The sequence below is a fragment of the Chinchilla lanigera genome, unplaced genomic scaffold, assembly GCF_000276665.1.
Source record: "Chinchilla lanigera isolate Chin_1 unplaced genomic scaffold, ChiLan1.0 scaffold00074, whole genome shotgun sequence".
NCBI lineage: Eukaryota > Metazoa > Chordata > Mammalia > Rodentia > Chinchillidae > Chinchilla > Chinchilla lanigera.
In genome coordinates, this window is record NW_004955475.1 from 10,994,601 (window position 1) to 11,006,930 (window position 12,330).

The window sequence follows — 12,330 nt, forward strand, 5'->3', positions numbered from 1 at the left end:
AGGATAAATGAAACATGATTGGCCATGTGTTGAATTGTTGAAGTTGATTAATGGGTACATGGGAGTTTATTATATTAGTCTTTTTTTTTTTTTTTTTTTTTGGTCTTTTTGAGAGAGGGTCTCCCTATGCAGTTCAGGCTGGCCTTGAGCTCACTTTGTAGCCCAGGCTGGCCTCGAACTCTCAAGGTACCACCATGCCTGGCTGTATCAGTCTATTTTTGTTTTGTTTTGTTTTGTTTTGTTGTTTTTCTTCCAGTACCAGGAATCAAACTCACGACCTTGCGCTTGCCAGGCAGGTGCTGTGCCGCTAAGTCCCCAGCCCCTATCATTCTATTTTTGTATATGATTGAAATTTTCCATTTGTAAAAGTGGAACACAAGCAGGAGCCGGGCATGGTGGCTCACGCCTGTAATTGCAGCACTTGGGAGGCTGAGGCAGGAGGATCACTGTGAGTTTGAGGCCAGCCTGGGCTACAAAGTGAGCTCAAGGCCAGCCTGAAGTGCATAGTGAAACTAAAAGTCCAAGCTAAAGATGATGCATAATTTTTCTGAATCCAAGGTAATGGGACATACTGCTGGTAATGATATAAATTCTAGAACTGAAGTTTAATAAAAGTAATGGCATTTTCTTATTTCATTTATAGGGCCTGAGAGTCAGTATACTAAAACTGCTCAGGAGATTGTGAACATCTGTTACCAGACATTGACTGAGGTAGGTGGCATGCAGGAGGTCCCTTGCATGTAGCTCCATGGAATCCTTTTGTTCTTTTGAGTGAGGAGCCATCCTACTCTACACTTATTCCACAGTCCCTGATTCCTTCCCTGCTTTACGTATTTTGACTATCTGTGTCCTGGCACTAGGGTAAAACCTCCACGAAGACAGGGGTATTTTTGTCTGTTTTGTTTACTTCTGTATTCCCAGTGCCTAAAACATACATTGAATCAATTCATTAATTGTTTATTTCTCAGTATGACGAGCATTTGACTCAACTTGAGAAGGATATATGTACAGCTAAAGAAGCAGCTCTGGAGGAGGCAGAATTAGAAAGCCTAGACCCAATGACCCCAGGTCCCTATACACCTCAGGTAAGTCTAAGGACTAAGAACTCCTCTCATATTTTTCTTATTGGTTTGGGAATTGGGAGCATGTTAACAGATCTATTTACTGAGATACCATTCTTCTCTGTCCTCCCTCTTCATATGCCTTTCGTGTGCTTTCTTGTCTTCTCAAAGGCTAAGGTGAGTGAGGGCTATGGGTCTTGGTAGCCTTGCTAAATCTGGAAGCAACTGAACGAGTGGGATGGGGCCTTAGTTGTTTAGAAATTTGGGAATACTAGATGTCGACTGCTTTAGCCAGAGGCATTCTCCAAGTTTCTCTGGTTATCTTGTCCATAAATTTTGGGATTCTAGGACATCTCCTAGAGTGTAGGCTGTTCAGTTATAGACATGGGCTTTTATTATTCCTGTGTCTTGCAGATACCTGGTGATGCGTTCCCTTAGAGGTATCTCAGTATTCTCAGATGTCACCCATTTTCCTAGATTGACTCCCGCTCTTAGTAAATAATGACGGGTAATATTTATAATGTTCTTAAATTTACATGTCAAAGACTTAAATTTTAAGACATTTCTAGTCTTTTTGATCTGACTAAACCCTTGAATATAATGAGTGTATTTCCTTTATGCTATATTCAAGGGTTGGCAAATTTTGAATAATAGCACTTTTTAAAATTTTTTTGTCTTTTTGAGACAGGGTCTCGCTATTCAGTTCAGGCTGGCCTTGAGCTCACTTTGTAGCCCAGGCTGGTCTTGAACTCGCAACAATCCTCCTGCCTCAGCCTCCCGAGTGCTGGGATTATGGGCATGTGCCACCACGCCCAGCTTGAATAATAGTACTTAACAGAATATACTAGTAACTGGTGGTTGGTTTCCTGTATTGGAGACACTATGGTAGAATGGGAAATACATGAGGTTTGACATAAAATAGGTCTGGGTTTGACTTGTAGCTCTGCCACGGTGTAGCTTTGTGATCTTGGGAAGTTAACTTAACCTCTCTAACTCAGTTTCCTTTTTTCTAAAATCTTATTGGGCCGGGGATATAGCTCAGTGGCACAAGCACCTGCCTGGCAAGCACAAGGTCCTGAGTTTGATTCCTGGTACCAAAAAAAAAATCTACTTTTCACGATGTTGTCAACGTTAAACAAGTTAATTTTCCTGGCACGTAGTAGAAATTTGGTAAATACTTGTTTCAGCCTCTGTATGAAAATTGTCTACATAGTCCTCAGAGAATCTTTCAAATTTAACCAAATCTTTGAATGAAGAATTCTCCTGACACCTACAGGACTTTTTTTATTCTACCTACGTTTCCCTTAGAACTGATAATGCAGCCTGTCTGATCTGTTGGATTATTGCTGTCTCTGTGTCTCGTTCATATACTTTCCCTATCTGTCTTTTACTTTCTCTTTAATCCCAAAACCTAGGTTACTGAGGGGCCAGGTATAAAGAACCCTCAGATACTTCTTCAAGGTCCAGAACAAGGAAAGGCTCTTGGCTTGCAGTATATGGGCAAATTGGGTCAAGGGGGATTGGGTGAGTGATGTTGCCCAGGAAGGCCCTATTTGCTAATAGGCTCACAGCTTCCACAAGGTGTTTTCTGGTAAGTTAAAGTCTGGGTATTAGCCATCCATCATTCTCCAGGAGTCTAGCGCCTGAATTACACATAGTTTGCTGAGAATTAGGAAAGTCTGAGCCTAGTGCTGTGGTGAGTTAAAAACCCTTGGGCCCAAAAGTCATTTTCCTTTCTTTCCTACCCCTCCCATACTACCTCAAATGGCTAAGGAATACCTGTTCTGCTTCCTGAGCAGTAGCTGCTGTTTAGTACAGTTAAAATGTTACCTATATAGAGTAAGGTACAAATACTATTTCATTTTTCTAGTTCACCTTCTCATCATTCCCTCCACTCACAACATACACAATTGAAGATAGCCTGCCTCATGAGTGACTATCCTTACTCGTTACTGTTAAAACTCCAATATTGTTTGAAAAGTTTGTATAAGTTTAACCTGTCATAATACAGTTTGGGTTTATATAGAAGCATGACAGTAACCATACCTTATTTATGACTTCTAAATGGTGTTAATCAATAATGTGTTTTCACTTGACTGTTTCTACCTAGTTTGTATTGTATCATCTATTCAGTAATACTTCAAAATTGCTCACTTCAGTTTTCCCACACAGTCCTTACTTTCTGTAGTAGGCTTTAAGAATTTGCAAAAATTTCGTTCCCTCTCGTTCTGTTCTTCTGTTCCATACTGATTTATCTGCTCTTTAATGCTTTGAATTGTTTTACTCTTCTCTCCAAAACCCTCTACTCAATCAGTCTTGTTTATTTACTTTTAAAAACAAAAATAACATATGTGGGTTTTCTGTAAATACAAACAAGAAATAAGTTACTGTCAGTTTCACAACTCAGAACATCAGTCATTGGATAAAATAATTTTTTAATATGTGTGGTTCAGGTTTATGTGTTTATACATACTTTTAAAATGAAATTGAGCCAGGCATAGTGGTACATGCCTATAATTCATTCTAGCACTCAGGGAGGCTGAGGCAGAAAGACAGTTCAAGCCCAGCCTTGGGCAACTTAATGACTTAGCAAGACGTCAGAATAAAAAGGCTGAGGATGTAGCTCAGTTCAAAGGCCCTGGGCTCAATCTCCAGTATCGCCTGAATGAATGAATGAGTGAATGAATGAATGAATGAATGAATGAATGAATGAAAATTGATCAGTATGGTTTTGTGTCTTGCTTTTTTCACTTTGTTATATTATGAGCATTCTGTCTGGTCCCTCCTATCATTGAATAGTCCATTTGTTAAATCCTTTTTTTCAGGGGAGAGATGAGGAAAGGGATCTGTAATTTGTTGAGTACTATGCATATCTCTTCTCATGACCCTTTAAGGGAGATTATCACCCATGTTTTACACTTGAGGAAACCAAAGGGTTAGAGAGAGTAAGTAATTTGTTAAAGTTACTCAGTTTATAAGTGGTGGAGCCTGGAACTCAAACTCAAGGCAGTTTATGCCAGAGCCCATGGTTTTTCACGCTGCTCTTTTGTAGCATCCTCTGATGAGCTCATAAATTGTGAAAACATTCCATGCCATTGTTGGAATTGAAGTTTCTTTATCCTATTTTCCTCTTAAATGTCTCTAAATCAGACATTCAAAATAGCACTGGTATGAAGCCCTGGGCCTAAAAATAAAAAGACAGGACTAAAAAAAAGCTGGTTATTGGCCAGAGAGTACAAATTTGTCCCTTAGTTTTTTTGTTTTGTTTTTTTTTTGTTGTTGTTGTTGTTTTTCTCCGGTACCGGGAACCGAACTCACGACCTTGCGCTTGCCAGGCAGGCGCTTTTGCCGCTGAGCTAAATCCCCAGCCCCTTGTCCCTTAGTTTTGATGTATTTCTGTTTTAGGCTCACTCTCGCTCGCTCTCTCTTGCTCACGCTTTCTCTATCTATCTATATATTTTAATCTGCTAGAATAGGCAACATTTTTAAGATTCTAAAAAAAACAATTTGTGCATAAAGCTGTGCCAAACTTAAGTTTTCTCTTTAACTGGATTACTCTGCATGACCTTTTCCTGCAGTGAATGCTCTAAAGGGGAGTTGTCTTTATTTTTCCTTCCCTTGGTAGAAGCTAAGTTTTATGTTTTGTGCCACAGCCTCCTGACTTGTACGATACCAATACATCCCTCAGTATGTCTCGAGATGCCTCAGTATTTCAAGATGAGAGCAATATGTCTGTCATGGATATTCCCACTGCTACTCCAGAAAAGCAGGTAACACAGGTAGGACATTGTTTTTCTGTTTGTGAAATTGGTAATATACCTGGAGGGTGAGAGTTGAAGGAATGGTGGAAGTGATATGCAATACACATCAAGGATGTCTGAGCCCACTGGCCTTGGGAATGAAGGCTTAGAAATGTGATTTCAGGTGGAGGGGGAGAAAGGTTGGCAGATCACATGACTGGCATAGTCATCTCTCTGCATGTGGGCATAGTCAAGCACAGCAGTACTTGAGGGGAAAGTACAAGTGTATACAAGTATATGAGGCCATTAGAGCATCCTAACAGTTAACTAGAAAAACCAACTACATTCAGAGTCAGAGGTAAAAATAATGGGCCTGTTACTTTAAGTTACAATCCAAATTGAAAATTTTATAAGGTTAAATTTTTCAAATTGGCCTTTCTAAAGAGGTTTCAGAAGATACTCCTAGTCTGAAGCCTGAAATCCTGTACCTGTTCTTAGTTAGGGTTCCACTGGAGTGCAAAACCCAGGACAGTTCTATCTGAAAGACTCCAATGCAAGCTATAACAAAAGCTTGTGTTAGAAAGGAAATATATCCTTGTAAGCCAGGCATGGTGGCCATGCCTATCATCCCAGCACTTGGGAGGCTGAGGCAGGAAGATTGTTGCGAGATCGAGGCCAGACTGGGCTACAAAGTGAGCTCAAGGCCAGCCTGAACTACACAGTGAGACTCTGTCTCAAAAACACAAAAAGAAAAAAGGAAATATGTCCTTGTGATATAGTAAGAATAGACTGAGGACCTGCCTGTTCTTTTTTTTCTTAACCCTGGCCTTGATTTCCAAAGAATGACTGGGGGAAAATACACATGCCTTGAGCTGTGTAAACAGCCCCCACTAGCCCTGGAGTTGGCTAGGATATCAGGGAGGAGTGTCTGTCCTGGGTGAAGAACCCTTGGTTAACTCCTCCTACAGGCACATCCCTCAACGATGTGGTATTTGTGTTCCTTACTCAGATGCGCCAGGGCCGAGGTAGGCTGGGCGAGGAAGACTCTGATGTAGATATTGAAGGGTATGATGAGGAGGATGGGAAACCTAAGACTCCAGCCCCAGTGAGTATGCTTACAGAAAGCTTATGGTTATGTTATACCTTTATGCAATAGGAACCCCAATAGTACAGGGCAGGCCAAATCCCCAGGTGATATCACAGGGTCTCCATAGTGAGCATCAGTCTGACTTTAATCCTTGGGACCAGCTGAACAAATCTATCCACCAAAATTATGTAACTTCTTGTGAGGCAGCAGGGGGTGGGGGCATGGGGCTGGTGGTGGCAGCTCCTAGTCTCTTACTCAGTCAGTTTATGGGACTTTGACCCCTATCTGGTCTCATATAGGAAGGTGAAGATGGAGATGGTGATCTTGCAGATGAAGAGGAAGGAACTGTACAACAACCCCAGGCCAGCGTTTTGTATGAGGATTTGCTTATGTCTGAAGGAGAAGATGATGAAGAAGATGCAGGAAGTGATGAAGAAGGAGATAATCCTTTCTCTGGTAAGTCTTGCTTCTTCGTTCCTGCTCCTACATAGCTCACTATAGAGTCCTCAGGACTGGATAGGAAACTCTTGGCCACATATGTTATCAGAAATTGCCTTTTTTTATGAAGTGCCATTAATAGATGTGAAAGTACTAAGCACTCAGTCATGTCTATGAGCTTTAGAGGAAGTGAAAAAAACAACACAAGAGGTACAAAAGATGACAGTGCAAAAGGCAATGCCTAAGTAGCAACTTTGATTTGGATAGTTACTAAAGAAGAGAACAAGTGTGTAAGTGGCAACAGGGAAGGGAAAGTAAGGAAAAAGATCCTGTCTGGGGATACTTTCTGAACTAGTAGGGGGAAAGTATTGCAGGAGATGAAAGAAAACATAAGTTGCACTGAGCTGGAAAAGGAAAATTGTTATTTGGATTCGATTTCTAGACTATAGATCTTGCCACTGTTGACTCTACACAGTTTACGAGAGAAGTTTCTGAAGTGAGGGATATAGGCAAGATGCCTGTGTAGATATGTGGGGGGACTGTTTTTGGAAGACAAATCTAAAGATGTTATTCTGTTTAGGCACCATGGCAAATGCCTGTAATTCTAGGACTTTTAAGAGGCTGAGGCAGGAAGATCACAGAGTTTGAGGCCAGCACTCGGTGACATAGATAAATTCAAGACCAGCCTGGATTCTGTAGTGAGATTCTGTCTCAAAATAATGTTAATTTGCTGAGGGTGGTGGTGCACATGTGTAATTCCAACATTTGGCAGGCTGAGGCAGGAGGATTGCCATGAATTCAAGGCCAGCCTGAATTACATAGCAATACCCTGGCTCAAAAAATAGAAAAACAAGCTGAGGGGCTAAGGATTTAGCTCAGCGGCACAGCGCCTGCCTGGCAAGTGCAAGGTTGTGAGTTCAATTCCTGGTACCTGTAAACAAAACAAAACAAAACAAAACAAAAAACACAACAGAGCCAAAACACAAGCTGAGCAGACAGCTGAAGCAAGAGAATTATTGCGATTTCCAGACCAGCCTGAGCTACAAAGTGAGCTCAAGGCCAGACTGAACTGCATAGTGAGACCCTGTCTCAAAAAGGGAAAAAAAAAAAAAAAAAATAGAAACACAGAACAAAAAGTTAATTCTGTCAAGTCTCTCTTTTTTTAAAAGTTTCTCTCTTAATCAGAATCTGGTTTTTACAGCTATTCAGCTGAGTGAAAGTGGAAGTGACTCTGATGTGGCATCTGGTGGTATAAGACCAAAGCAGCTCCATGTGCTACAGGAGAACACAAGGATGGGCATGGAAAATGAAGAAAGCATGATGTCGTATGAGGGAGACGGTGGGGAGGCTTCCCATGGTTTGGAGGATAGCAACATCAGGTAATCGGCAACAACATGCTACAGGGCTGTGGCATTAATGCCCAGGTATGATGTCAAGGGGCTTAGCATCAGATTGCTTTTATCATCAAACTTTTCCTGAGCACCTACTAGGACCAGGCATGGTGCTTAGGCCCTGGGGATACAGAGGAGCAAGATATATCCTGCCCTTAAGGAGCTCTCCTGACAAACAAATCATTACAATGGGATAAGTACTAAAGCATAAGTAAGTACAAAGTCCCAAGGCACCACTGAGGAGGGAACATCACACTTTGGTTGAAGTAATCAGGGAAAGTTTCACAGACAAGGGAATGTTTGAACTGGGCCTTCAAGCTTGAATAGGAGTGTACTAAGTAGATACTATGGCAGCAGGTGAGTAGATGAAACAGTATATTGAAAGGCACAGGGGGCTGGGGATTTAGCTCAGCGGCAAAGCGCCTGCCTGGCAAGCACAAGGTCGTGAGTTCAGTTCCCGGTACCGGAGAAAAACCAAAAAAAAAAAAAAAAAAAAAAGAAAGGCAACATGAAGCATGTTCCAGAGCAAAGGGAAGTTGTTGGGGATTTGAGATACTAAAAGTAGCAAGGGATTATATTGTAGAGGACCTTAAATGGCATGCTTAAGACATTTGGAGTTTGTACTATAGGTAGTAGGAACAGTCACTTTAAGGAAAGGGAAATAACATCAACTTTGTATGTTAACTTTCTCTTAGGGTATAGTGGGACATGATGAAGATACTAACAGGGACCTGTGAGGAAAGGGTGGGAAATGAAAGGACATATTTACTTAAGTGTTATTTAAAAGGTAGATAATTAGAGTTAGGAGGTAGACAGTCAGATCAATAATGAATGGGAATGTCACAGAGAAAGAAAACAGGAAAAATAGGTACTAAATGGGGTAGGAAAGGAGGGAAAAATGAATTTGCCTTTGGGCATGTTGGGTTTAACATATACATGATACATTTAGCCAGCAAGCAGTTAGAAAGTTTTATTTGTAAGCACAAAACAACTAAGATATGATTCCTTCCTTTAAGGTGTTCAGTCTAGCAGGAAATCTAAAATAGGTAAACAAGCAGTCACTACCTAACATGAAAAGGCAGGCAATCACAGAGTTTTTCCGGGACTTGGAGAAGGATGGGTAAGGTAGCTGGTTAGGAAACTGATCTGAACATAAATAGTAATTAGCTAGAAAGCTGGGTGTGGTGGCGCATGCCTGTAATCCCAGCATGTGGGAGGCTGAGGCAGGAGGATCATTGTGAGTTCAAGACCAGCCTGGGCTACAAGTGAGCTCAAGGCCAGCCTGAACTGCATAGCGAGACCCTGTCTCAAAGTGACAAGACAAAGAAAAAAAGTAATTAGCTAGATGAAAAAGAAAGCCAAGTACATTGCAGAGACCAGGAACAGCATGAATGAAGATCCAGAGGCGTGAGGCACTTTTAAGAACGTAAGTAACTTAGTGTGGCTGTCGCTTTTGATTGATCCACGTAAGATCCATGATCCATGTGATAAAAATGATGTAAGGGTTTGATGATATAGTCTGCTAGTAGAATTCTTGCCTAGTATGCATTGAGGCCCTGGGTTCAATACAGCAATACAAAAACATATTTTTTTTTTTTTTTTTTTTTTTTACAAAAAAATTTTTAAAAATCTGAAAAAGTGATCGAAAGAGGTTAGGTAAGGACCAAATTTTGAAGGACCTGGAAATTTGGGGCAGGCACTGAATGAGAACATTGTGATCGGATTTACATCTTAGAAAGATTACTCTGTGCAGGCAGGCATAGTGGCACACACCTATAATCCCAGCACTGGGGAGGCTGAGGCAGGAGGATTGTTGTGGGTTCAAAGCCAGCCTGGGCTGAATAGTGAGCTGAAGGACAGCCTGAACTACACAGCAATACCCTGTCTCAAAAAACAGCCACAAAAAAAGAGAGAAGGGAAGATTATTCTGTATACCAAAGAAAAACAGGCAAAAGACATGAACTAATAATTTATGAAAGAAATGTAAACGGCCAATAAATATATCAAAAATACAATTTCCTAATAGTCAAGGAAATGCAATGAAACACTCAAGTAGTTTTTTTTTTAACCTATCAGAATGATAAAGATTAAAATGAATAATAATGCCCAGTGTTGGAAAGTATATGAGGAAAAAGTAAATTGATAAAATAGAGTGGGTAGGAGAGAGGTTTAGCAATTTATCACCATAAATAAAAAAAATTTTCAAATGTGCATTCCCTTTGGCCCCAAAATTCCAATCTATGAAATTTTTCTATGGGAATAAAAGCATCTTCATTAAGATACTTATATAAGGATGTTTATCACAGCATTGTTTCTCATAGTGAAAAAATTGGAGACAACTTAAATGTCTTAGTGAGATACTGTTAAATCAGGTCACAGCCACAAACCAGAATAAATACCATGCAGCTATTAAAATTATGCTATAGGTGTATGTTTATTGACACAGATGTTCATTATAATCATTAATGAAAGTGGCAGAAGGATATTCTGAAGAATATATAAAATATGTCATTTGTAAATAAAAAAAAATGTTTAAGCATCTAAAATACATAGAAAATTAGAAGATCATATACCAAAAGATTATCTCAGTGGTGGAGTTATTTTTTTTCTTTTTTTCTGATGTATGTTCTGACTTTTAAACCAGTGAACGTGCATTCTTTGTGTGATTTCTTTAAGTAAAATTAAAAATAAACAAACAAAAATAAAGAGCACTCTGGCAAAAGTGGGAAGAAATTGATTGGAGGAGAGCAAGACTGGAGGCATGCAGTGTTATTTCAGTAGTGCAGACCAGAGATAATAAAGGACTAAGCCAAGGCAAGCAGAGTAGGGATGGAAAGGAGGGGATAGAAATAATACATTGGAGACTCTTCGGGACTGTTAATTAATTTTGGATACATAGGTGAGTGAAACTAAGTGGTAGATGAAATCATGAGGCTCTCAAAGCATTTGTGGTCATGTTAGCTATTGTGTGTTGTTTGGGTATAGGGGACTTGCTTTCATATCTTGTATATATGAAGTTAGGAAGTTGATATTTTTGAACAGGATAATTTTTCTCTCTGGGACATGTAGAACAGTCTAGACAGAATCAGTCAGTGTAGCATCCAGGGGAGGTGAGATGGGCTGATCCCTTGGTGGCAACTGAGAATGGGAATGGTCAGCTTGAGAGATGACATGTTTCTCTTCTCAGTTATGGGAGCTATGAGGAGCCTGATCCCAAGTCGAACACCCAAGACACAAGCTTCAGCAGCATCGGTGGGTATGAGGTATCAGAGGAGGAAGAAGATGAGGAGGAAGAGCAGCGCTCTGGGCCAAGTGTACTAAGCCAGGTCCACCTGTCAGAGGACGAGGAGGACAGTGAGGATTTCCACTCCATTGCTGGAGACAGTGACTTGGACTCTGATGAATAAGGCTTCCTTTGGGCCTCTTTGGTCAGCCTTCCCTGTTCTCCAGCCTAGGTGCTTCACTTTTCCCCATTTTTTTTGTTTATATTTGTACAGTGTCTGGTCCTGAAATCACCAGATTAACTAACACCTTAGGCTTTAATAATAAGTAAATGATCTCTCCTGATCTCGGGGCAATGTCACCCTTTGATGTAAAACCAAGCTACCCTTTCCCCTACCACTACCGAAAAGAGAACAATCTCACTCTTCTCCAGTACTGTTCTTTAACTTCATTTATTGCTTTAGGTATATTTTTTTCCCTGGGGAAAGAGGAGAAATTATGAAAAGACTAATAACTTATGTCCTCCTCGTACATTATAAGTTCTCTATGCATGGTATCATTTCAGTTTTCTAATTTGCAGGCTGGAATAGCTGAGAACACCTCTGATGGAACAGAGAATTGGATTCCAGTGGGCTCTGTGGGACACTTAAACCTATTGGACAAACTGCCCATTAACTTTATTATTTAGTTATACAATGCCTTGTTCCTAAATGGATTTGAGGCAAGTGACTATAAATCTTTGAAACAGCCTGTATGTCAGAAATGATATGTTGCCATGTAAATGTGTTGTTTCCTCCCGCGTGGGGAATGGTAGGAAAATGGTAAGTTCCTTAGGACAAAGACTGTGTCTTCTGTTTCTTTTCATGCTTAGGAGATGGTTCTGTGCAAAGTAGGTACTCAGTAAATGTTTCTAGAATCATAAAATCCTCAGTAGATATATTACTAAGTATCTGCTCCACAATAAGCACTCTATCAGATCCTTTGGATGCAAAGGTAAAGAAGGCACATCTCTTTTACTTAAAGAGATTACCATCAAGTTGGGGGGGATGGGAAGTCAAACATGTTAATAAATGATTAAGTACTGTGAGATAAGTGCAATTAAGAAGCTAGCTATAAAATATAAGAGAAAATAGAGGAGTCATCACATTTGAAAAAAGTCAGGGACATCTTCCTAGAGGTAAGTTTTAAAGCTGATTATTGAAGAAATAGGAGCTTGCCAGATGGAAAGGTCTAGGCAAACTGTAATGTGAAGTGAAAAGGCCATAGGGGCTGGGGATTTAGCTCAGCGGCAAAGCGCCTGCCTGGCAAGTACAAGGTCGTGAGTTCGGTTCCTGGTACCGGAGAAAAAAACCAAAAAAAACAAAAAAAGTGAAAAGGCCATAATCTAGAAA

The 12,330-nt window shown here is 40.3% G+C and overlaps 1 protein-coding gene across 4 annotated transcripts in view; it reads left to right on the top strand.

The window, feature by feature from the left end:
- Taf1 (TAF1 RNA polymerase II, TATA box binding protein (TBP)-associated factor, 250kDa) overlaps positions 1 to 12,276 on the top strand; it is a 76,702-nt gene extending 64,426 nt beyond the window's left edge. For 2 of the 4 annotated variants that reach the window (XM_005401670.2, XM_013502870.1), the window contains exons 33-38: positions 644 to 711; positions 969 to 1,085; positions 4,715 to 4,840; positions 6,188 to 6,344; positions 7,528 to 7,705; positions 10,905 to 12,276. In XM_005401670.2, coding sequence (XP_005401727.1) covers positions 644 to 711; positions 969 to 1,085; positions 4,715 to 4,840; positions 6,188 to 6,344; positions 7,528 to 7,705; positions 10,905 to 11,124 — 866 coding nt within the window. In that variant the 3' untranslated portion in view covers positions 11,125 to 12,276. Of the gene's footprint in view, positions 1 to 643; positions 712 to 968; positions 1,086 to 4,714; positions 4,841 to 5,810; positions 5,907 to 6,187; positions 6,345 to 7,527; positions 7,706 to 10,904 lie in introns of all 4 variants that reach the window. The other 2 variants (XM_005401669.2, XM_005401671.2) reach the window with 2 other exon arrangements.
- Positions 12,277 to 12,330: the final 54 nt, after the last annotated feature.